The 27801-nt window shown below is 33.1% G+C and overlaps 1 protein-coding gene across 6 annotated transcripts in view; it reads left to right on the plus strand.

Annotated features, from left to right (window-relative positions):
* The window catches only part of LOC120418906 (uncharacterized), a 428949-nt gene that overhangs the window by 233225 nt on the left and 167923 nt on the right, over positions 1–27801 (plus strand). For 4 of the 6 annotated variants that reach the window (XM_052711271.1, XM_052711270.1, XM_052711269.1 and 1 more), the window contains exon 3: positions 21113–21148. The exons of the other annotated variants lie outside the window; for them this stretch is intronic. In XM_052711271.1, the coding sequence (XP_052567231.1) occupies positions 21113–21148 (36 nt within the window). The remainder of the gene's footprint in view (positions 1–21112; positions 21149–27801) is intronic. 6 annotated transcript variants of the gene reach the window in all.

The following is a 27801-nucleotide window of genomic DNA, read 5'->3' on the forward strand; positions in this document are numbered from 1 at the left end:
TTTGGAAGGGGTCGTACCGCCCCTGTCACGAGATATCAAAAAACGGACCTCGGATTCGTGATCAGGGACAAAAGTTACCCCTTAGGACAAAGTTTCACGCAAATCGAAGAGGGGTCAGGGCAACTGCTGTGTGAGTTGGCGGAGAATTACCCATATCATATTTTGTTCTAAATCCTTGAAAATGCGTTCAAATTGCCCTGAATTTTACTTTAACTCATAGTTATGAGTCCTATCAATGTTTTGCCTGAAATTTGCACGAATTTCTCTCAAAAATCCATCTAAAAAAATGACACCAAAACCAATATCATCATCTTGTAGGTTACAATTCTCTTAACAATTTAGCTTTCTAAACAATTAGTTTTTGTCACTTTAGTAAAATAAAATTGGCGAATTTTCAAAATTCTCTATGAAAACTTAATGTTAACACATACAACACTGTTTCAGCTACCTACTTGTAGCATTTTATATGTTTCCAAACCTTTTGCATTGTTTTATAACAGCAATTTTCAAGCAAAATATATTGGCATTCATAAGCTAAACGACATGCGACACCTAGTGTTGAGTAGCAGAACAGAGCGAAGTATGTCGATTGAAATTTCCGCCCTTTGAGGTTATGTATGTGAATTCTGTTTTGTTAAATTGCATCGTTCAAAACAACTTTTGAGCAAAAATTCGAGCTGATACTTTGTTAACTTTTGATGCTCTATCATTTTAAACAATATAATTTTTTCAAAATATTTTTTTATTTTTTTTATTGCGTTAATTTATAGAGGGCAAAAAGTTTACACTCGTACTACTTGATTTTTTTCTCAAAAGTTGTTCTAAGAGCTGTAAATTCAATTTGAAGTTTGCATTCCTATGTAACCGAACAGCGAAAATTTTGAATCGTCATTCTTCGATGCTTTGCGCCATCTGTCGGAGTTATGGAGCTTTTAATCGCGAATAGCTTTGTGACGAAGAAATGTATTTTGAATTAATCGCTTTCAGTATAACAAAATAATTTTGTTTTTCGAGATTTTGATAAAAATTGGTTTCTGTTCAGAAAATAAACAAATTTATTAATGTAAGTAATATTTTTTAATTAAAAAGCAATTTTCATCAAAATCTTGAAAAAAAAAAATAAAAAAAAAGGTTAAGGTTTGGAAACATCTAAAACATAGCAGTAGCTGAAACAGTGATGTAAGTGTTAAAATTGAGTTTTCATAATTAATTTTGTAAATTCATAATTTCAAGCTAAACAATGTAAATGGGCCCAAGCGGATTTGTAATCAAGCAGTCTGTCCTGCTCATGTCAGTTGATGTTTACATTCAACATGAGCATGCCAGCCTGCTTGTTTGCAAATCCACATTGGCCGGTTGGCATTGTTTTGCTTGACTTTTATTTTACTAAAATAGCTGTATCTTGTCACTGACGTGACGAATGCTAATTGTTTCAAAAACAAAACGGCACGTAGTTTATGGATGGCCCATGGGAAAAATACAACGACTAGAGGTTCCAATTTTTGCCGAGTTTGGAATTTCCTCGCACGTGACGAACATTTCTGAGTTTTTGAAAAATCTTCCAAAAATGGCGTGTTTTTTAATAATTTGCACCCGGAAATGGTTATGAATTGAAAATTTCGAGATTCTTACCAGCAAACCCCTTATGTTTATACATAATTTTCTTGAAATCGTCTGCTCTTCAACTTTGTAGAACATTGATACACTCTAAAAAAAAACCCTGAAAAGTTATAAAAAACACGAAATTTTAAAATGAAAATTTTTGTCCTAAATGAAGAAATTACCCATCTGGGTTATTATGGATTCGAAAAGTACAATAAATTGACTACTAAATTACGTGTCCCAAATGTTTTTACAGTTGAGTAACGATAAATGGAAGAGGGTTTGAAAGTAATTCCGTTATTTTTTTTTCCACTGAAAAAACGCCTTTTCGGAATTCCTAATGAGCGATCAAATCATCACCATTTCAGGCTGCAAATGATTGAAAACACGTCTTTTTGGAAGAATTTTCAAAAATGAAAGAGGTCGTACCGTCCCTCCGTCATGAGATATCTAACAACGGACCTCAGATCAGGGACCAAAAATACTCCTTAGGACAAAGTTGTTTCTCCCAATCTTCTCCTTTTTCTTCTTCTCCGTGCTAAAACTCCAATTAATTAAGAATCAAATCGAAAAACCTTCTTTGCTGAGCTCTTGTAAGCTTCATCCACCAAAGTGTCACTACCAGATAGCTGACTTTCAAAAAACCACACTTTGAAGTCGGTTGCCATTAAACCTTCCTAATCCGAAGTTCACAACATCAAAGGAAATTCTATTTCGAGATTCCAGCTTTTCCGGAGTCAAATCCATGGAACAACTGTGATTTTAATTACAAAACTTGATAGATGACTGATCCCGGTAAACCACGGTTCTACGGAATCGTTATACTTTCCCACAATTAAAAAAGAAAAATCCAAAGTCGTTAAGCAAGTTGAACCGTTCTCCTACCGCTTAAGTACGTCACTGCGACACTTTCGCGTGAGAACGTTAAAAAACTTTAAAACCAAACAAAAAAAAACCCAAGCCACGCCAACAAATAAATATCAAAACAAACATTTAAACACCCAGGTCGCGTGTTTTACGGCTCACATGTGTTTCGCGAGTTTTCTTCCAAGCCGCCGGAACTTTTGTCTTGAATTTCAATCCCCCCACCCAGCCATCATGTATCTCTCTGGTCTCTGGTCGTCAAGGTGGTGGATCATCATCGCATCGGGTGAAATTGGCCACCCTGCTGCTGCCTTGAAGAGTTACACATGTTTGGGAAACACACTTTTGGTTTTGTTTTTGCTGTATTTTTAGCCGTTGTTTGTGTTTTATTTTCGAGACGAGACGGCACACGACCTTTGCCGAGTTTCGATTGTGTTATTTTTAATCGACGCTCGATTGTGATGAAGAAGGTAAATTTGGGGGAAAGTGTTTGGTGTTTTGAAAATTGTTGTAATTGAGCAATTCTCTGAGATTTCGGTCATTCGATTTTTTTTTTCATTTTATAATTCGGCTAAAACTTTGTTGGTGCCTTTGGTATGCCCAAAGAAGCCATTTTGCATCATTAGTTTGTGCTTAGAATTTTCCTTACAAATTTGGCAGCTGTCCATACAAAAAAAGATGTATGAAAATTCAAAAATCTGTATCTTTTGAAGGAATTTTTTGATCGATTTGGTGTCTTGGGCAAAATTGTAGGTATGAATATGGACTACACTGGAAAAAAATGATACAAGATCAAAAAAAAATTTGGTGATTTTTTATTTAACATTTTCTGATATGTTTTAGAGGACATCAAATGCCAACTTTTCAAAATTTTCCATAATAAGCAAAAAATCTTCGACCAAGTTTTGAATTTTTGAATCAATTCAGATTTTTTCAATAAAATCGAAATACTTGTCGCAAAAATTGTTCAATTTAATTTTCCGATGAAATTTTCCAATTTTATCGAAAACAATATTTCCAAACATGTAAATCAAGACTAACATTTCAAATGGGCGTAATATTAAATGCATGGCCCTTTTGAAATGTTTGTCTTGATTTACATTTTTTGAAAACATTGTTTTCGAAAAGATCGGAAAATTTCACGAATGTTTCATATTTTAACATTGAAAATCTGGCCATTAGTTGCTGAGATATCGACAATAAAAAATGGTGGGTTGTTTAGGTGAGACAAAAAAAAAGTGGGCAAACATGTGCTCTAATAAAAAAAAAACAAAAACTGCGACTATTTTGAAAAAAAAAACTAAAAATGGCTGTAACTTGAAAACGGTGCACTTTATAATAGTTTAAAAAATACTTTTTGATTGCAAATTCGATTCAACATCGAAAAATGAAGCTGAAAATTTTTTTTCGACCGGAATTTCGCTTTTTTTAATGTGTTTTGATTCAAATATATTTGTTAAGCCAAAACTTTTATGAATTCCTACAATATTTGAACTACTTATTTGGTGATGCACAGAATTGTGTAAAAATCAATAATAGATAATTTACCAAATAAATTCTCAATATTTTTTTTAATTTGTTTGAAACTAGCTATTTTGCATTTTTAATTTTCAAAAAAATTGGGGCTGTCCATACACAAGTGCTATAAACGTTTTTGAAAATATGTACCTTGAAATGAAATTTTCAGATCACAAAACACGAAATATCAAAAAATTACTCAAAAAATATTCAAAAAAATTGATTTAAAAAATAATAGTTTGCAATCGATACACAAAAAAAATATAAGTTTTAAATAAAGCGTACCGTTTTTGAGTTTTTCTTCTATAATTTTTGTTTCGAATCTTAAAAAAGTGCACCTGATAACAATTCAAATGATTGGTAAAGTTTTAAATGATTCATTTTTTAACAGTCTTTGCTTTGCTAAAATATTAGTTCCCTGGAAAAACTTCACTTCGGATAATCGAAGCACGAAAAAAAGTGTATAATTCTTGATTGTCGAGCTAAAGTATGGTCCCTTAACTATGCTAAAAGGATTTAAAATTATTAAATCTAAGATGGCGACCATTATGGCGGTGATGAAAGATTGACTAATAGTAGTTTATGCAACAAGTTGCAAAAAGAGGATTTTTTCAGCACGAGTCGTACATTTATCCAAAGAGGTTCACCGAGTTGGATAAATACGAAGAGTGCTGAAAAAATCAAGTTTTGCAACGAGTTCCATACAATTTTTTTTTTCAATTCCAAAATACACACACTGAGTGAAATTTTAAGTCAAATTTTCATGTATTTTGTCAGTAGATCGTTTAAGTCAAAAAAAATGTTGAAAAGTATTACTTTTCGAAACAAGTGCTGAAAAGTTCAACTTTTCAGCACCCATTTCAGTGCTGAAAAGTAGAACTTTTCAGCATTTATTTTGAAAAGTGTTGCTATTCGATTCTGTTATTTTTTGTACAGAAAAGTAGGCTATTTCGTCGTTCAAGAATGACAGGAAAAGTTAGTAGTTTCACGACGGAATTGCAAAAATGAATTTTATTATTAAATAGGCAATCAACAATTCATATCAACAAAAATGGAGTCACAGCTCTCGAATTTGATGTTTAAAACAAGAAAAAAAAATACGAAAAAAAATGATCGTGATTCGATTATCCGAAGACCCATACAAACCTTCGGACAATCGAGGCTTCGGATAATCAAGTCTGGACTGTATAGCCAAAAATGAAATTTATGAAAAAATGTATTTGTTTTATAAATGTTGAATTTTATGGTACCTAATTTATCAATTGATGATATGTTGCAAATTATGGATCTCATTTTCAATGTAACAAAAAAAAAACGACGAAGTGATTTTTTTCTGAATTTTCAGGAAAGATTTTTTTTTTAAATTTTCAAAAATTATCAAACAAAACACTCTTCAGAAATTTATCCTGATCTGTATTTCAAAAAGAAGAAATCGAAAAAAATGATAAAGAGCAATTCCAGCCCAAAACAGGAATATTTTAGGTACTTTTTTCTCGACCCTCTCCGTTTTTGTGTATATGGAGCCAGTTACACTCGATAATGACATTTGAGAAGGGCGTAAGTGTTTTAAATATTTTTGTATTTCGTAACTTAAATATTGGTGTATCTCGAAGCCGCTGCATCGTATCAAAAAGTGGTCCCTCTCCGTTTTTGTGTATATGGAGCCAGTTACACTCGATAATGACATTTGAGAAAGGCGTAAGTGTTTTAAATATTTTTGTATTTCGTAACTTAAATATTGGTGTATCTCGAAGCCGCTGCATCGTATCAAAAAGTGGTCAAAGACAAACTTGTAGGAAATTTGACGGGCTTTCCGGATAAAATACACTGAAAGAAAAAAACACACCACTTTTATGAGATTTTTAGATTTTTAAGTTTAAAAGTCAAATTTGAAGGTGAGCCCACGATTTTTTTGGTTCAAAATTTTTGTGAAAATAGCCTAAAATGTTGCAAACAGACTCACGAAAAATGCAGGATGGAGCAACTCACCTAAAAAAATACAAAAATCATACACTGAAACTGTTTTTTTTTTCAAAAGTGCTCTAAAAGTCAAAATTTTCAAAAACCGAACACCAGAGTCGATTCTCAAGACAATTTTACATAAAAGTCTCCATATTGACCCTAAGTCCAATCCTTGTGAAGTTACAGTGGTTTTAAAAATAAAAGTGTTGAAAAAATAGGTTTTATGATGGGTTTTGGCAGTTTCTATATGACAGACTTGATTTTTCAGTCTCGAAAATATTTTTACCGGAAAGCTCGTCCAATTTCCCATAAGTTTGTCTTTGACCACATTTCAATTGGATGTATGGGCTTACAGATATAAGCTAATTTACTATCCAGGTTACTATACCACACTGAAAAAATATTATGTTTTCAGTTATGAGCAACAAGCTGCAAAATAACAAATTTTATATTTCGAAAAAAAACACTCTTTAAAGAGGATTTTAAGTAAAACGTCCAGGTGTTTAGTCAAATCAGTCAAAATGTGACAATTTTTCCACTTTTCCGGTGTAATGCCACTTTTACAGTCTTTATCAAATTAATATTACTTCATAAAGAGAGTAATATCAATCCTCACATAAAAAAAGATAAATAAAAATTATGAGACAATTGCAGAACAAACAGAAATGCACATCAAAATTCAATTTCCATCTCCTAGTGCGATATATTTTTGGAAAACCTTTCAGCAAAACTGTCAATAGCAGTCAAGTTTAAGGTGAACACACGAAAGACGAAACATCAATTTCCTACCTAGCCTAACATGCCGTTGCAATTCCGAAAACTCGGCAGAGTTTGCGAGCAAATGTTTCGATTTCAGGACACAAAGTGTTGCACGTGGTGGCGGTGGCAAATTTCCAAACATTTCAGTACCTTGCATACCTGTAGGGTGATGAGTGCTGCTTTGGTCCTTTTTCGGGCGCATCTTCGTCAGTTTTGAAATTTTGCATGAAATTAATGCTTACCTTTAGCACGAAGCCAGTCCAAGAAGGGTGCGGGGGACTTTGTGTGGTGACGTGCAAAGCAAATAGAAACCGCACCAAAAACGGAGAGTGCTGTTTGCACAGCAATTGAAAACTGTCAGCACCGGGAATGGTGTTTATTTCACTATCGGGCGAAACTATGCATTGCATCACCTGACGTGTTTTCTGGAGGGTGGTAGAGGGGGGGGGGGGGACCAAAATACTTTGAAAATGTTAATTTGCAAACGGGTTCTGACAGCAGTGCAAGGTGGGGTGAAATCAATGTTTAAGGTGAAGTCGAATTCAATTTGAGGCAAGTTTTCAGAAATAATAATTAAATTTGAAAGCCTGAATTATTTTCACGACAATTTCATCCCCAAAAGCAGGCTGCACTTAAGTGTCCAACAATGAAAGAATCCCCCACCCCTTTTATTGAACCTGCCTCCATTAATAATTTCACCTGGAATTCACTTTCCCAGACCCCAACCTACGACACCTCGAAGCTCCACCAAACAATGACTTTTCGATAGAAAGATTGATAAAATGAAACCACTTTCTCCGGTCGAGAGAGATGCTTTCTTTCGGCGTCGGAAAAGTTTGGGGTAATTTGGAGTATGTTCCACCTTTTTTTTAAATTGATGACCACTACATGAAACTTTTTGAGCAGCAATCCACAATCCAATCCAATCCAATCCAATCCAATCCAATCCAATCCAATCCAATCCAATCCAATCCAATCCAATCCAATCCAATCCAATCCAATCCAATCCAATCCAATCCAATCCAATCCAATCCAATTCAATCCAATCCAATCCAATCCAATCCAATCCAATCCAATCTAATCTAATGTAATCTAATCTAATGTAATCTAATCTAATTTAATCTAATGTAATCTAATCTACTTTAATGTAATCCAATCCAATCCAATCCAATCTAATCTAAAGTAATCTAATGTAATCTAATTTAATGTAATCTAATGTAATGCAATCTAATTTAATGTAATCTAATCTAATGTAATCTAATCTAATTTAATCTAATGTAATCTAATCTAATTTAATGTCAATCAAACCATCCACATTAACGACCCCTGGGTCTTTTGTGGTCTCTATTGCAAGTTTCTGCTCGAACCTAGGAGTCCGAAAATTTGAATGGGGAGAGCACCCAAACCTCTTTCTACTCCAAGGAACCTTCCACCCCAGTGTTTGAACTGACGACCTTTGGATTGCGAGTCCAACCGCCGCCAGCGATTCCACCGGAGTAGGCTTGGTTTGGTGTGTTGTTTGTACTTATGGCATGGAGAAGACTCCTACACCTTGAATGATTTAACGGCCTAACAACCAAGGCCGGGACCGACATTTTACTTCCTCATCCGATGGAAGGTTGCAGCAGATGGGAATAGAACTCAGAATCATCCACTTACAAAGCGGACAGCGTAACCAATCGGCCACGCACTGCCACCAATTTAATGTAATCCAATCCAATCCAATCCAATCTAATCTCATGTAATCTAAAGTAAACTAAAATAATTTAATCTAATTTAATGCAATCTAATCTAATCTAATGTAATCTAAACAAATCTAATCTAATTTGATCTAATCTAATCTACTCTACTCTAATCTAATCTTATCTAATCTAATTTAATCTAATCTAATCTAATCTAATCTAATCTAATCTAATCTAATCTAATCTAATCTAATCTAATCTAATCTAATCTAATCTAATCTAATCTAATCTAATCTAATCTAATCTAATCTAATCTAATCTAATCTAATCTAATCTAATCTAATCTAATCTAATCTAATCTAATCTAATCTAATCTAATCTAATCTAATCTAATCTAATCTAATCTAATCTAATCTAATCTAATCTAATCTAATCTAATCTAATCTAATCTAATCTAATCTAATCTAATCTAATCTAATCTAATCTAATCTTATCTAATCTAATCCAATTTTTAAAAAAGTAACAAAACATCCGGTAAGATCTTTAACTCTCACTTAAATCCAACAATCAAACGCAAATTTGCGTGCAACAAGCGCCACATTACCCTCTCCTTCAGCCTTAAACCCACCGCCAAACCACGGAACGGAGGCCAATGGCGTCCCATGAAATATTCATCGCTCGTAATCGTAAACTGCTCTCTGCTCTTTCTCAGGGGCTCTGTCGTTTCGTGTTTGTATGTGTGTCTGTGTCTCTGTATGTGTCTCGCGTAATTTATTGGCCAAATCCTCCTTCCATCTGCTGTCTTTCGGTGAAACCTTTTTTTTTTTGCTCAACTCGTCTTTGGACCAATTCTGGCTGGGGACGATTGTCTACCTGGAAAGATGACACCTTCACTGAGAAAATAAGAATCGTCGTAAAAATGAAATCGGGCAGTTTCTTTGCGAGGCGGCAGGTTGGTGTTTCAAAATGCGAGAAGGAGGAAGGATTACAACAGTCCTGCTGGAAAATGGCAAAAGGTTTCGAAATGGGTTCCGATAAAGTGACTCGAAGGGAATCGATAATGATAACGATTATGAGAGGGTGATTTTGTTGGTTTTACTGGGAATCGAGAAGGCGACAAAATTTTAATTGACTGGATTGACCAGGGTTATGGTGTTATTTATTTTTAAGCACAGATTTGGAATAGTTTTTTTTAGTTTTTATCAAAGGATTTACCATTACCTTTCCAGGTGAAGGAAAACAGCATGAACCAAGCAACCCAAGCTAAACTCACTTATAAATATCATGGAGAATTTCCCTTATACCCTGAAAAAGGTGGAGCTTGAAAACTTCAGTTAACAAAATATAATACAAAAAAATCTTTAAAAAAATTGACTTGTTTCAATCCACTCCCTCAACTTTGCGTAAATAGCAATTAACAAATTGAGATCGTTTCATCCTCGTTGCTTCGTTAGGGTGGATCCCCAACAAAACTGTAACAAACTCAATTCCACCCCTTTCAAAATTCTAACTCACTTTGACGACCGGATAGCATATCGATGACCTGAGCTGCCGATTGCCCATCAAAAGTCGCCCCGCCCCCGCTTCCTTCAATTTCTCTGGAAATTTTCCTCGACAAAATGGACACTTTTGTGCCGGGGTTTGTGGATGGAGGAGTATTAAGCAAAGTTTTGCTTCGCTTAAGCACACCTACACACACCGTCCTCGGAGATCGGTCCTGAGCTGATGGTCAACATACTTGGCCATCGTCCTTGCCACTGGGTGCAAAGAGCAATATCAGTTTTCCACTGCAAAGTGTCCGAGAGTCCATTTTCAATCACAATAAAAGAGTAAACTTACTGTTTGTGTTTGTGTGTGGGTGTGTGTGTGCTTGGCTTGTGAGTTGTTTGTTTGTGTGGGAATATAATACCGTAAGCACATGATATTATTCTCAATGTGGTGGAAGCAATTTGTGCTGCTGCACAATCTTCTCGGCCGATAGCTTTGAACAGTTTTTGTTGTGGACACTTTGTTGCTGGACTGATGGAGTTTAATCTATTCTAACGGAACTTGACCACATCACGTTGTGACTTTGAATTTCTGACATTAGATCACTTTGAATTTCTGACTTCTTACTTCTTACTTCTTACTTCTTACTTCTTACTTCTTACTTCTTACTTCTTACTTCTTACTTCTTACTTCTTACTTCTTACTTCTTACTTCTTACTTCTTACTTCTTACTTCTTACTTCTTACTTCTTACTTCTTACTTCTTACTTCTTACTTCTTACTTCTTACTTCTTACTTCTTACTTCTTACTTCTTACTTCTTACTTCTTACTTCTTACTTCTTACTTCTTACTTCTTACTTCTTACTTCTTACTTCTTACTTCTTACTTCTTACTTCTTACTTCTTACTTCTTACTTCTTACTTCTTACTTCTTACTTCTTACTCTTACTTCTTACTTCTTACTTCTTACTTCTTACTTCTTACTTCTTACTTCTTACTTCTTACTTCTTACTTCTTACTTCTTACTTCTTACTTCTTACTTCTTACTTCTTACTTCTTACTTCTTACTTCTTACTTCTTACTTCTTACTTCTTACTTCTTACTTCTTACTTCTTACTTCTTACTTCTTACTTCTTACTTCTTACTTCTTACTTCTTACTTCTTACTTCTTACTTCTTACTTCTTACTTCTTACTTCTTACTTCTTACTTCTTACTTCTTACTTCTTACTTCTTACTTCTTACTTCTTACTTCTTACTTCTTACTTCTTACTTCTTACTTCTTACTTCTTACTTCTTACTTCTTACTTCTTACTTCTTACTTCTTACTTCTTACTTCTTACTTCTTACTTCTTACTTCTTACTTCTTACTTCTTACTTCTTACTTCTTACTTCTTACTTCTTACTTCTTACTTCTTACTTCTTACTTCTTACTTCTTACTTCTTACTTCTTACTTCTTACCAAAGATCTCACCTCACTTTTTTAAACGTCTTCTTCAAACGACTCCCGCCCCCAGCAAACACCACTCGATTACAATTGTCCCAATTCGACTTGATGGCTTCTTCCAAAACCCGAGAAAAGCTCCAACAATTGCACTCCATTATGGCATATTGTCGCATTTCACCATTTCCACGAAGAGGCAAACACCAGCCTAAAAATTTGCCAATTTGCTGTTCCGCGAAACGGTGACAAACAACCCATGCAAACACGAGGTTCGCGTTCTTGCCAAGAATGTGTTTGCAGCCACGTGGCGAACGTCTAGTGCACAGGCTAAAGTGAAATAAAGTGTTGAAATAATGGAAATGAAGAGCGAAGCAGGGGCTTAATTTTTTCCAGCTTCCACCCCGTCCCTCGGGGACGGTTGAGAATTTGTTTGCTTTTAAATTTGGCTTAACAGGCAGGGGGGAAAATCCGCATCGTAAGTGTTCTTTTGAGCGGTTATAAGAGAAATGTTATTTTATTTGTTGAAAGTCACTTTAAAATGTTTTTACTTCAAAATTTCAGCGCCAACTAGTAAAGCGATTAACGACGTTACTTGCAGCTTTTTACTGTAATCGAAACTCTCGGGACGAAAACTATCATCATTCAAAGATGAATGGTTTACTTTTAGCCGTGCTGATGATGATGAGAGGAAGAGACTGCCTTACTGCCGTTAATCACTGGTAGACACTTAAATGGCCGCTGGTCCAAAAGTTGGTTCGAGAAGAAATAAAAGTGTGAATAATTTGTACATTTAAGTGTTTTTATCATTTTATTTGAGACGTCTTAATTTGAAATCGAAAAAATAACAAAATATTTTTTATCGTCTGAATCAGACGAATGACGTCCAAGGATTGTTAAAACATCTTTCGTTAAAAATAAGATTTCTGACTTCAATTTATACCAAGAGCTCTAAATTCCGTGTAACGTCTGAATCAGACGATTGATGGTTCAGGCCATTTTTTCAACATTTGAAATCAGACCAACCAATGATTTGAACGGTTGATCTAAAAAAAATAGCATACAGCATACAATACTTGGTCCGTGGAGTCGTCAATTTGAGTTTGTGTTTAAAATCATTCATTTGTTTTTTAGACGGTTATTTTTGAATTAAGAAAAAGTATAAAGTTTCTTCTCATGTCTGAAATATTATCTTCATTCAAAGACTTTGATTACTTCTACCGTAAAAAAAAAAACAATATTCTGACATTGCATTTGAGAAAAAAAAACACAAATTTAGAATGACGTCTGAATCAGACATTTGGCGTTCATGCCATTTCATTGTTTTTTTATCATTTGAAGTCATACCAACTATGATTAAAACTTGATTTGAATGACTGATTTAAAGCATTCCTCTTGGACTAAAAAGTTGGCAAATTTGATTGAAAATTGTGATAAACATAATTTATTATGAAATTTGTACGATTTTTATGTTTTTTGTCTTATTTAAGTTGTTTAAACCCGTTTCTTTTCTAACGTCTTAATCAGACAATTAATGTAAAATTACTATCATTGCTATCATCGTTTAAAATTAGATACCAAAATAATAAGGGTTACGTCTGAATCAGACGACTGTTTTTAAAGGAATTTCTGTGTTTTTATTTTTCTCCAAACGGACTTCAATCTTGAAAAAATAACGTTTTAAAGCATTTTTTAACGGGGTGATTCATCTAAAGTCTAAATCAGACAATCAACGTAAAAAATCGCGACAACTACGTATTTAACCCATAAAAGCAATGGAAAGGAGACCCCAAAAAATTTCTTAATTTATCGTTTTTAAAAAGCAATGTACAAAAAACATTTTTTTCCAAGAAAGCTTGAGCTTTTAAGCATTTTTAATACCCTTTTTTCTACTAACGCCTGAATCAGACAATTAAATTATAACGATATAACGTCTGAATCAGACGATTGATGCTCAATGCATTTTATTTTTTCCCATAACGAGTTTCAATCTAAAACAACACTAAAAAAGATCGCAAAATTAAGTGTCTTGAGAAGAGTTATTGCAAATGGAAAAGGGAAACTTTTGGTTTGGTTGAAAATTAGCACAGCAAATAAAGTAGTAATCCAGCTGCATGTAAAAGCCCTGAGTGAAAAATAAATTTTGCATTATTTTATGAAATTCTGTGTAATAAAACACCCTTAAATATGTAGCCCATCAGTATGGGAAACCTACTTGACCGAAATGTCAAGCTCACATATACGTTTATCCTTTCCATTTTTCATCGGTCTGATGGCAGAGCGGGCTACGGCGCCAGTCCTTACTGTAGGTGCTGGGTTTGAGTCCCGTCGGTTGCAACTTTTTTTTTGTGTTTACAAAAAATGTACATGCAGCGTGTAATATTAAGTGCCTTTTTTGACGAAGGTGATGTGCATGCTTTTGCATGCGATTTTACCATCGGATTTTTTGCTGTGAGGGTGATTCACGATTAGGGTGATTTTAAAAATCTATCTTTTCAGCAATATTTTAGCGATTTGTTTTGTCCTCTAGAAGGTTGTTGAGCTTGCTAATCCAAGCAACTTTGTAGATGACACCAACATTTTATCTCGCAACCTACGCCTTTTACGACCAAATTTTGAGGAAGGATCTCAGCGAACTTTCAAATTTTTTTTTTCTAACGTAGCAATTCAGAGTTAATTAATAGATAAATTAAAGATGTCGGGAGCACTCTTTGAACTCTAAAAAATAAACATGACATGACATTAAGGGGTTACATACATGTAAAAAATCTCAAAAATTCATATTTCGGATTATTTATTGAATCCTTTCAAAAGACGATTTCCAATCACTCCTGAAAGTTTCATAAAGATATTTCATGATTTAAGTGAGTCGAAGATTTAACTTCAAAATTTTGCCATGCGCAAAGCGAACCGTCAAACTTTGTGAGCGTTTTTCTTGATTTGCGGGTGCCACGATATCTCGAGATGAGATGGACCAAATTGGCAAATTTAGAGTGAGGACTCTCAAGACATATCACGTGTGCATGATGAAGCCTGATTTTGAAATTTAGGTTTTTTAAAAAAATACAAAAATCAAAAATTATTATTTTTTATATGAAAAACAGAAAAATATTTTTATCTTTTTTTAATAAACTTTTTGAAAATCGGCCTTCATCATGCACACGGGGTCCATTTAGTGAGTCTTCACAAAAATTTTGAGCGGATTTGGTCAATGCAGTGTTGAGATATCTTGGCACCCGTTTTTTGAAACTGCTAACTTAAAATGACTATATCTCGACAATGGGACATCCAAATGTCTTCATATTTATTTTGTCAATAGATGAAAATGTATATTTTAATGCCCTGAAAACAAATTTCAAAAAATAATTAGTGTGTGCTCATACCAATCCTAGTTCCTTAAGAGTAAAAAGTTACAGCCATTTTAAGGTGAAGCCGTTGATCATTTTCAAAGAAAATTAATCATCACTATAAAAAATTGTGTATTAAATTCAATTTAACGAATTTCAGCACCAAAAGGAATCAGCATGTGCCGGTTGTTGCCTTCGTTACCAAAAGGAATCAGCATGTGTAGGGCACTATTCTAAACAACTTGTTGAAGGAATTTTGTCAAAATATTGAAAGCGACGCAAAATTTATATCTTTGAAGGAAAAATCATGACAATGATGGAAGTCTTCACGTTTAATACTGAAAAGATGCAATTTTGTAGCTTCAATATCGACAAAGTGCAGGCCAAATTGTAAGCGCCACATTGCATTCAAAAGGGAGATATCGAGATATCTGCATTTGAAAATGTCTAATTTTTAGGGGAAAAGTGTATGAGACCCCCCTTAATAAAATTCAAAAAAATTCCAACTGTATGTTTTTCCATGTAATTTTGCCCGCTGAATCCGAATCTGCCCTCCGAATTGACTCATATTGTCAAAATATCGATTTTTGTTCATATTGTGTGTTTATATGTTAATTTTACATAAAAAATTACCAGTTCAAAACAAAAACTCAATCAGATAACTATACATTTGCACAAACTAAACATAAATGGGCAGTAATAATATAACGACTAATCATCCCGAGCAGACGGAAATAGCTTGAAAATAACATTTTTTGATGTTTGAAAACACTAGGCCAATAACATTTTATGTTATTCATAACAAGATTTGTTATTCGTCGTTATGTTTTTTTTTTTGTTATTGGATCGTTATTGTAATAACAGACTACTAACATTTTTCGTTATTCTTCGAACAAATCTTTGTTTTGTTTTTGTTATTTTTTGTTATTTTAACAACTAATCCAATCATCTCAATAACAGGATTTGGATGGATTTTTCAAGAAGATTTCATAACACTTTCTGTTATTTTAACAGTATTTGTTATTGAAATGGTATGAATTTTGTTATTGCCGTCTGCCCGGAATAAGAATCTCAAAAAGTCCTGAAATGAGATCAAATCTAAAGATCCAATACATAACTTTTTTTTTGCTTTTTTGGATTTTGAAACCGCCAGTAAACACTTAAAAGTAAAAAAAATAGTTTATTAACCTTTACAAAAAACCTTTGGAAATTATAATCAATTTGATGATTTTTCAGAAGTTTGTATTTGAATACTTTTATTACTATTATGTTTAAAATCATTTTTTTACCTTGAAGCTAAGAAAAGCGTAAAATTTCACCTAACGTCTGAATCGGACGGTTGTCGTGTATTTCTTATCGTTAACTCATTATTTAGAATTACATCTGAGTTGAAACCGTTGAATGATTTTAATGACAACTTTGACGTTTGAATCTCTCAAAACACTTATCGCCTTCTAACGTCCGAATCAGACGTTTATTTTTTCTTTCTTCTTTTGAGAATCCATCCCGCCTAAGGGTCAAACGTACACACCCGAGCCCGCCATCACAATATTCTTCTCGTCAAAGCTCTAGTGGCGCTCTGGTTTATCCGGGCTCTAGTGCTGGTCATGACGGCTGAAAACATTCAAAATGTACACCCAGCAGCACGTAAATAGTGGCCAAGCGTAAAGTTTTCCCGGGCGATAATTTATCACTGACACCGATTGGGCGAGGGTTGGCATTTATTCTTGAATGTTTGGTTAGGGTGATTCATTGAAAGAATCATGAAACATTTTTTTGAATTTTTTTTGTCGTTTGAGATTTGTTTTCAAAACATGCCAGAAAAAAATCATAAATTATAAATCATATGTCAACACGGAAACTTGGTCAGTGGCAAGGAACCAATGGGACCGGAAATCGACCAGAAGTGCCCTGAGGGTAAAGGCCCCACCGGAAGTTGCACAAATTCCTCAAGCTACCCCCACCCTCCCCTCAAAGGGGAATTTATCTTCCGAATGAATTGTGCATCCCGTGAAGGAAAGCATTTTTCTCAGCCCTCCTGTGCACACAGTTGGTTTTTCCTGCTCGAGTTTTCGGAGCTTTCCTTTTTATCCCCACCGCTGAAGGAATGGTTCGAGTCTGTCTGTCTCCGTCTGTTTGGTCCGGAATCACTTTGTCATTGTTGGCGGGAGGGTGGTGTCGTGGACGGTGGGTTCAAAAAATGATATTTTTAAGTGAAAATCTAAAAAAAAACGTTTGATTACATTTAATTTAAATTGCTGATTTCAATTTTATGAGAACTTGAATAAAATAAAATTTAAATATCATCAAGCACACCGTGCCACAGCAAACCCACTATTTGCTTTTCCCAAAATAACGAGAATCTAGCAAAAAAAAGGTTTCCCTTTTCTCGAAATCGCAGAGTGAAATTGCACTTTTCAGATTCCATGAATCGCTCGAAGCTGGCAAAGCTCCGCGCCTGGAAGAAAGTGCAAAAGCTCCGTCGCGCGAACGGAATTTCACGGAAAACTGGGGGGGATTATTTTTCGGCACCGGAATCATCATCATCACCTAGCTAGCAGCTGATGTCCTGGCCAAAGTGCGCGCCGGGGCCAAGTATGAGCAATGGCCGGTGATAAATTGTGCTGGGAATTGGCGCGAGCGCGGCACAAATCTTTTGGCGGAGGAGCACAAAATGGTTGTTAGTTTTTGTTTGCAGCGAGCTTATTTTTCTCACGGTGCTTTCTGTAATGGAACAAGATGTTTGGACGTTTCTGGAGATTTGTACGGAGGGAATTTGAGTGATATCTGGGGGAATTCTCGTGAAATGAATGTGACTTTTGAGATTCCGGAAGACTTTTCTCAAATATCAAGATTCTTGGCTATTTCAACTACGATGACGTCATCACGTTTCCGTGCATTAATCTGCTGTGTTGGCAGTATTCCTCGTTGACAACATTCAACAGAAGCTAAACGAGACATTGTGTATGACGGCAATTCCGGTAATAACTAGTGGGATTTCTCTGCAATCCCCAACCACATTTGCTTTTTCTTCACCAGTGGAAATTTTTCGAAAAAAAAAATGGACTGAGTAAATTTTATAAAAATTAATCCGCATGAAATAATGCGATCCAAAATTCGCACCATACCCTATTTCAGGATAGAATGTCGTAAAATTTTACGATTTATTTTACACAGCTTTTGTGCTGATGTGTCGGGGAAGATTCTTCCCCACTCCCTTGCAAAGTTGACATGGATTCGCAGGGGTCAATTTGTCCTGCTCGTTCGTGTATGACGTCAATCGGTTCAATGTACGTATGTGTGAAGGAATTGACCTCGTGGTCAAATGGAGGGGACACGCCAGTGTGGAATTCAATTGTCATAATTGAATTACTTTAAATTTTTGAAAACTTTAATAAACATTGATTATTATTGTAAATAGATTTTTCAATAAAGTTCGCAATTTTGTAAAAGAAAATACTAAAATACTAAAATACTAAAATACTAAAATACTAAAATACTAAAATACTAAAATACTAAAATACTAAAATACTAAAATACTAAAATACTAAAATACTAAAATACTAAAATACTAAAATACTAAAATACTAAAATACTAAAATACTAAAATACTAAAATACTAAAATACTAAAATACTAAAATACTAAAATACTAAAATACTAAAATACTAAAATACTAAAATACTAAAATACTAAAATACTAAAATACTAAAATACTAAAATACTAAAATACTAAAATACTAAAATACTAAAATACTAAAATACTAAAATACTAAAATACTAAAATACTAAAATACTAAAATACTAAAATACTAAAATACTAAAATACTAAAATACTAAAATACTAAAATACTAAAATACTAAAATACTAAAATACTAAAATACTAAAATACTAAAATACTAAAATACTAAAATACTTAAATACTAAAATACTGAAATACTAAAATACTAAAATACTAAAATACTAAAATACTAAAATACTAAAATACTAAAATACTAAAATACTAAAATACTAAAATACTAAAATACTAAAATACTAAAATACTAAAATACTAAAATACTAAAATACTAAAATACTAAAATACTAAAATACTAAAAAACTAAAATACTAAAATACTAAAATACTAAAATACTAAAATACTAAAATACTAAAATACTAAAATACTAAAATACTAAAATACTAAAATACTAAAATACTAAAATACTAAAATATTAAAATACTAAAATACTAAAATACTAAAATACTAAAATACTAAAATACTAAAATACTTACTAGAATATCAAAATACTAAAATACTTTAATAATAAAATACAATCCAAACTCGATTATCCGAAGGCCTCGGAAAAATCTCACTTCGTTCAATTGAATCACAAAAAAAAGCTTAAGGATGACCCCTTAAATACGCATAAGTGATTTTGAATTTTTAAATCCAAGATGGCGGTGACGAAGTACTTGAAAATGTATTCAACTATTCAAAATTGACCATAATTCGGGTCGCAGAACTCGAATTTAATGTTAAAATAAAGATTAACAGCAAAAAAGTTTGCGTTTCGATTATCCGAAGCTCTATACAAACCACGGTTGTTATCTATCGTTATTTCAATAATTCTATCGTTGATAATTATAATCTCATCGCCGACAAAGGACGATCAATTTCATGTTAAATTTTTAATGCATTCGTTTAGAATCTTTTTTTTTTTTTTTTGATAATGTAAGTTTCAAAGCATAAATACTATTTTTTTTTGCAAAATACCGTATTTTTAAAGTACTCAAATTTTTATTATTTGTAAAATGGGTATCAAACGATTCGAAATTTTGCATGCATTTTCACTGTTTTAGAGTTTTTGAATGAAACACTAAAATTTTCACAAAATACCGTATTTTCTCTAAAATACTCATTTTTTTATAATTCTCAATATGGGTATCAAATGAAGCGAAATCCTGCGTTTTCACTGTTTTAGTTTTTTTTAATGAAATACGAATATTTTCACAAATACCGTACTTTTTTGATAGTACGCAATTTTTTACAATTTGCAATATGGGTATCAAACGATTCGAAATTTTACTTGCATTTCCATTGTTTTAGAGTTTTTTGAATGAAAAACTTAAATTTTCACAAAATACCGTATTATCTCGAAAATACTCAATTTTCATTTTTCGCAATATGGGTACTAAACGATTCGAAATTTTGCATGCTAAAATAGCTGTTTTGGAGTTCTTTTTAATGATAAACTTAATTTTTTACAAAATACAGTATTAAAAAACTATTATTTTTTTCTAATTCGCAATATGTGTAGATTAGATTTTTTGTGAACTTTTTAGTATTTCATTTAAAAATCACTAAAACAGATAAAATACATGCACAATTTCGAATAGTTTGATACTCACATTGCGAAATTAAAAAAAAATATTTTAGAGAAAATACGGTATTTTGCGAAAATTTTAGAATTTCATTAAAAAAACTCTAACACAGTGAAAATGCATGCAAAGTTTCGAGTCGTTTGATTCCCATATTGCGAATTATACAAATTCCAGTATTAAAAAAAACGGTATTTTGTGAAAATTTTAGTATTTCTTTTAAAAATCTCTAAAACAGTTAAAATACATGATACTCATATCGCAAATTCGAAAAAAATGAGTATTTTCGAGTCGGTTGAAACCCACATTGCAAATTATAAAAAATTAGTACTTTAAAAAACGATATTTTGTGAAAATTTAAGTATTTATACATTGAAACTCATCGTCTTTTATCGTCGATAAAAATTACCGACGATAAAATTATCGGAATAACGATAACGATAACGATAGATTATCGTTATCGAACCTCGAAAATTTTTTTCGTTAAAAACCTTGATACAAACCATCGGATATTCTAGACTTCGGATAGTAAGTCTGGACTGTTCTTGCATTCTGAAATACTAAAATACAAAAAAAAAAGTTTTATCAATTTTTTTACGTTTTTTTTACAAAATATACTCCTATAAAGAACTAAATTTTCAATTGAACTCTTTTACTCATTTTATTTTCTTTAAGATATAGTAAATCTTAAAATTTTGCACAGCATTCGCCCCACGTGACCGTCCACGTGCGCGCTCAAAAGCCACCACGCGCCCAGAATTCCAAGATCTGCGAAAGATATGCGAACAACCACGCCATCAAACCAACATAAGTAAGCCATTATGTTGATTCAGGGGCGCACATTCCACACTCCCACTTCGCTCAAGTGGTGTGCTGATCATCATCATCATCACGATGATAAAAATGACGATGGTTGTTTTGCGCGGAAAAGTTTCTCCACCGTCCCGGGCCCCCACGTGGCCCCACGTGCCACGCGCCCGTTTTCCATCTCACCTCTCAACGAGCACATCGACTTGAAAATTCTCGGAATTTATTAACAGTTTATGGTTTTCTCGATGCTGATTTCCGTTCTTCTTCTTTCTCTCTCTTTGCAGGTATGTCGGCAGAAACCAAGTCTAACAGCCAGCATCGTGAGTAAATGTAGATTTAGGTGGAAACTTATGGCCAACTCCCGTCCTTTGAACCGATCCTTCCCTATAGCTCGATGTTTGCCATTGTTCCACCACCCTCACCCATACTGTTCGATGTACAGAACACTGACACCACACAAATGTCTAGTTTGAAACAAGAGTGAAAACGGAGATTATTACAAATAAGGCGTTCACGATGAAGAGGAGCAAATACTGAAAATGGGCCAAAACTGCTTTGGCGACTGTTAAAAAAATGCCTCTCCGGCCCCTGAATTTTTTTATCGATTTTTCTACATTCGACAGCAGTCAGTGTGTTTTGGTTGGGGAACCGCCTTAAGCTTCAGGCGAGAATATGAAATTATGCTATCATGGATAATGTTGCTTATGCTCCGGGAACACGAGATGAAAATGTGATAGTTGCTGCAAGAGAAAATCATTTGAATATTATAGTCTGAGCAGTGTTTGGTTTAAAAATTCCTTTATATTGAATATTTGATGGAATCTTTTCCAAACATGTTTGTTTTTACTTTAAAATAAATCTTTTCAAGCAATTCCAGCTCAAATCGGGAATTTTTCTGGTACTTTTATACCCGACCCTCTCCGATTTCAATGAAACTTTGTAGACATGTTATCCTATGCCTATATAAGCAATTTTTTGAGTATATGGAGCCAATAGTACTCGAAAATAACATTTGAGAAGGGAGTAAGGTATTTAAATATTTTTGAATTTTGTAATTTAAAAATTACTGTATCTCGAAGCCGTTGCGTCGTATCAAAAAGTGGTCAGAGACAAACTTGTAGGAAATAGGACGGGCTTTCTGAAAAAAATACACTGAAACAAAAATACACGCCACATCTATGAGATTTTTTGATTTTTAAGCCTAAACCTAAAATTTAATGGTGATGTCACGATTTTTTTTCGTTCCAAATTTTTGAGGAAATAGCCTAAAATGTTACCAAAGGACTGACGAAAAATGCAGGATGGTATGTCTCTCTTAAAAAAAAAAAAATACAAAAATCATTTACTAAAACTGTTTTTTAAGTGGTCTAAACGTCAAAATTATTAAAAACCGGAAGTGGGAATCGATTTTCCAGACAATTTTACATAAAAGTCTCAATATTGACTATTGTCCTATGTCCAATCTTTGGGAAGATACAGCGGTTTTAAAAATAAAAATGTTGAAAAACGGGTTTTTTGGTGGTTTTTGGCGATTTCTATATAACAGACTTGGTTTTTCAGTCTTGTAAATATTTTTACCGGAAAGCTCGTTCAATTTTCCATAAGTTTGCCTTTGACAGCTTTTTGATTTATATCGTTTTTATATTTACGTAAGCAAATTTATTATCCTGGTTTCTACCACCCCGAGCAGACGGAAATAACTTGGGAAGGTCAGTTTTTGATATTGTGAGAAGATCGAAATATGGTATTGGGATGATCGGATTAGTTGTTAAAATAACAAAAATCAATAACAAAGATTTGTTCGAAGAACAACTTAAACTGTTATTATGTTGTTATTGCAATAACAAACCAATAACACAGAAGGAATCATGAAGGAATAACAAGATTTGTTATTTTGTGCGGAGAGGTGGAGCAGCATAATAACAAAAAATGTTATTGAACTGGTATGTCTCCATAACAAAAAAAGTTATTGTTTTGGTTTATTTGTAATTTGCAAATAAACCTGCAGTTGCCATAACTCCTCTGTACTAGTCAGGGCTGCAGAGTCGGGTACCTCCAAGCGACTTTGAATCCATACTTTGAAGACAACTCCGACTCTGGATGCAGGATATGACGTCAACGACGACTTCAGCTCTCTAAAAATACCCGACTTCACGGATTCCGACTCCAAGTAAAAGTTGCTGAAAATTTGCTGAATGGCTTTTATGGCCCACTTAAAACCTAAAATGTTACTAGGGAATGACCCCGATAAAATTGGTCAAAATTATGTCATAGTTCTAGCCAATTATAGCAAAGTCCCTTAGGGGGTATATCAAATAATTAAAAAAAAATCAACTTTCAAAATTTCAACTTTTCAGAATAATTTTAGCTTAAGGACCCCATTTCATGGCCAAAATAATGACCCCGACGAAATTGGTCAAAATTATCCCATAGTTCTAGCCAATTTTAGCAAAGTCCCTTAGGGGGTATATCAAATAATTAAAAAAAATCAACTTTCAAAATTTCAACTTTTTAGAATAATTTTAGCTTAAGGACCCCATTTCATGGCCAAAATAATGACCCCGACGAAATTGGTCAAAATTATCCCATAGTTCTAGCCAATTTTAGCAAAGTCCCTTAGGGGGTATATCAAATAATTAAAAAAAATCAACTTTTAAAATTTCAACTTTTTAGAATAATTTTAGCTTAAGGACCCCATTTCATGGCCAAAATAATGACTCCAACGAAAATGGTCAAAATTATCCCATAGTTCTAGCCAATATTTGCAAAGTCCCTTAGGGGGTATATCAAATAATTAAAAAAAATCAACTTTCAAAATTTCAACTTTTCAGAATAATTTTAGCTTAAGGACCCCATTTCATGGCCAAAATAATGACCCCGACGAAATTGGTCAAAATTATCCCATAGTTCTAGCCAATTTTAGCAAAGTCCCTAGGGGGTATATCAAATAATTAAAAAAAATCAACTTTCAAAATTTCAACTTTTTAGAATAATTTTAGCTTAAGGACCCCATTTCATGGCCAAAATAATGACCCCGACAAAATTGGTCAAAATCATCCCATAGTTCTAGCCAATTTTAAAGAAAGTCCTCTAGGGGGTATATCAAATAATAAAAAAAAATGGTCAAAATTATCCCATAGTTCGAACCATTTTAAACAAAGTCCTTTAGAAGGTATATCAAATACACAGAAAAAAATATGTAAATTTACACAGCACGTAATTACTGTTTCTTATGTAAACTCACTCAATGTAATGTTGAAATATGATGTAAAGAATAAAAAGTCATGGAAATTACTCCAATGTAAATCTAAATCTAATGTAAATTATGAATCTAATGGAAACGTTGAGCATGGAATCCCAAATCTGATGAATTTCTACCCGTGTTCGGCTTCCTGTAAATTCCTATTCAATGTAAATCATATATCCAATGTATTTCTGCCAAACGTTGACTTCAAAACTACCCGAACTAAAAATAGTAATATTTGGTTCTCTTTCTATCGCTCTCATACTTCGCTGGCCCACTGCCTGAGCCTCAACCTGAACAAGTTGATGCTTTAGCCGCTCGTTTATAAAATGCGAAGATGGCTCAGTCGGCAGCGGGTAGCAGCAGTAACACCGAACATTCTACCCGTCGTCCGTTCGATTCCTTTTGCTGCCCGCTTCGCTGATTTTAAAATAGAACATTGGCCACACCCTTTTCCTACTGCAATCCAAGTCGAGCTTCTCATTCCCATTGACCAATCAGAATTAGTTGATTTTAACTAATGTAAATTTTCAAAACTAATGTAAATTTCCAATGAATCTAATGTAAATTTCCAATGAACCTAATGTAAATATACATCATTTATCATGATACCTTTTGGTACATGATAAATAATGTAAATTTACAGAAATATTTTTTTCTGTGTAATTAAAAAAATCAACTTCCAAAATTTCAACTTTTTAGAATGATTTTAGCTTAAGGACCCCATTTCATGGCCAAAATAATGACCTCGACGAAATCAGACAAAATTATCCCAAAGATCTAAACATAGCTAACAAAAGAAAAAATAATAACAGATTGTGTTATGGACACTTAAAAACTTTTCCATATGTGCGATTTATGGTAATTTTATTTCTAAGTTAGTATACCGAACGAATAACAAATTTTGTTATTAGGAGAGTTTTTGAAATGTATAACATTTCCTCTTATTAACGTGTTATTAAACATTTTCAATATAATATCACTTCAATACCAAATTTTGTTATTTTATCAGAAACTGTTATTATTTTTTCTTCTTGAAGTTGAACTAAAGGATAAAATAATAACACTTTTTGTTATTTTAACAGGATTTGTTATTGAAACATTATTAATTTTGTTATTACCGTCTGCCCGGGACACTGAAAAAAATATTCTATTTTCAGTTATTAGCAATGTAATTGAGCTTATATCTGTAAGTAGAGCGTCCAATTTCCCGGGGTTACAAATTTCCCGGGAAACGGGAAATTTTCAACCAATTTCCCGGGAAATTTTAAATTTATTGAAAATTGTTCTAATTTTTGGTGCTGAATCATATTATGCATATAAATTGAATAGGACAGGGACTTGTTTAAATGTTTAAAATAAGTGTAAAGATCAACTAATTGCTTGAATGCATATAAAAATTCATACAACTACAAGAAAATGTATATTTTTCTAATTTGATACGATCAAATCGTACAATAAATCAAAAAATGATTTCTGGTATTTTTTGCTGAGAAGTATTTTTTCATCAAAGTGTTTTGTAAAATGAATCCATACTCCACAATCTTAAAATTTCTTTAAAACTTGCCTCTGTGACCAGTTTGTGAGAGTATGGTTTGGCACACGAATAAAATCATTTAAAAATTATTTTTTTCATAACATATAACTGTTCTAAACCAAGTAATACTGGTTTCAGCTCTTGAACAAAATTGTTAAGCTTGTTAGTTTTTCCTTAAAAATCTAACTTCTCGCTTTTGTTTTCTTTAACAACTCAATTTTTTCAGATATTTGGGGCAAGTATTTAAACAATTTTTGCATTTTTCAGGCACCTCTTAAACAATATAAAGTAGTTTTTCAATGATTTTTTAGTGCTTTTTAACACTTGGTTTTCAGGTTTATAATTGACTTCTGTTGAATGTTTTTTCATAGAACGAAAACATGTTTCAAATTATACGATTTGTCATCATCCCACTACTGCCGTTCTACGCATAATTGTCCCATGCCAGTTTTTGACGATTTTGACTTTATGACATTTTTAAGTTTAGTCTGATGTCTACTTTAAGGAAAACACATAAAATCTGGTACTTTGTTTGGAAACTCATTAAAAACAACACCAAGTCTGTTTGTCTCATCGTTGAACTTCTACGCATAATTGTCCCACCAAGTATTTTCTTACACGGAATCATTAGTTTTACTTAGCATTATGTCTTGTTTACCTGTTGTATAGCAAGAGAATCACAAATAAGGATGATAAACTGCTAACTGGGGCGACTAGGGACACATAGGGCGTATAGGAACCCACGGAACAATTATGCGTAGAAACACAGAAATCGGTAGAAAAATTTCAATCGCGTTTTTCTCAGTTACACTTTTTTGAACATGGGAACGGCAGACTACCACTCTTTGATTTTTTTTTTCATGTTAAACATTCTAACACCCATTGTTGCAACAGTGCTCCATAATACTTTTACTTTAAATTGAATTTGAACGAATTGAAGTAATTCTTCTTGCAAAAACCTATTTGAAATATTTAATGATAGTAATTCAATTTTCATCTAATTTAACCATGGTAAACAAAAACATAAAAAATCTCAATTTTGCTTTGGCGTTAAAGGATTTAAATATTATTTATACTATATCCAATTATTCTTTAAAAAGTTTACCTGGATTGTAAAAGTTTATTTTCATTAAGCAAGGTCTATTTCCAGTTGCTTCAGAAACTAATATTATCAGAAATAAATCTTGATAGTAATTGAGTTTCTTAATTTTTTCTAGAGCATTTTATAAAAATTGGATCCAAAAAATTAAGAAAATGTATACTTCCGTTTGAATTCCGGGAATTCCCGGGAAACGGGAAATATTTGTTTACGGGAAATCCCGGGAATTCCCGGGAAATTTTTTCCCGGGACGGGAAATTAGACGCTCTATCTGTAAGCCCTTACATCCAATTGAAATGCTGTCAAAGACAAACTTATGGGAAATTGGTCAAGCATTCCGGTAAAATTATTTACGAGACTGAAAAACCATGTCTGTCATGAAGAAATTTCCAAAAACCACAAAAAAATCCGTTTTTCCAACATTTTTGTTTATAAAACCGCTGAATCTTCCCAAGGATTGGACATAAGACAATGGTCAACATGGAGATTTTATGTAACATTGTCTGGAAAATCGATTCCCACTACCGGTTTTTAAAAATTTTGACGTTTAGACCACTTTTCAAAAAAACAGTTTTAGTAAATGATTTTTGTATTTTTTGTTTTTAAGAGAGACATACCCATACCATCCTGCATTTTTCGTCAGTCCTTTGGTAACATTTTAGGCTATTTCCTCAAAAATTTGGAACGAAAAAAAATCGTGACATCACCTTTAAATTTAAGTTTTAGACTTAAAATCTCATAGATGTGCGGTGTATTTTTGTTTCAGTGTATTTTTTCAGAAAGCCCGTCCTATTTCCTACAAGTTTGTCTTTGACCACTTTTTGATACGACGCAACGGCTTCGAGATACAGTAATTTTTAAATTACAAAATACAAAAATATTTAAATACCTTACGCCCTTCTGAAATGTTATTTTCGAGTACTATTGGCTCCATATACACAAAAATGGCTAATATAGGCCTAGGATAACATGTCTACAAAGTTTCATTGAAATCGGAGAGGGTCGGGTACAAAAGTACCAGGAAAATACCTGATTTGAGCTGGAATTGCTCTTTCTCAATATAAATATTTCCAGTCAAAACTGAATAAAATAA

This window comes from Culex pipiens, chromosome 3, assembly GCF_016801865.2.
Source record: "Culex pipiens pallens isolate TS chromosome 3, TS_CPP_V2, whole genome shotgun sequence".
NCBI classification, from domain to species: Eukaryota; Metazoa; Arthropoda; class Insecta; order Diptera; family Culicidae; genus Culex; species Culex pipiens.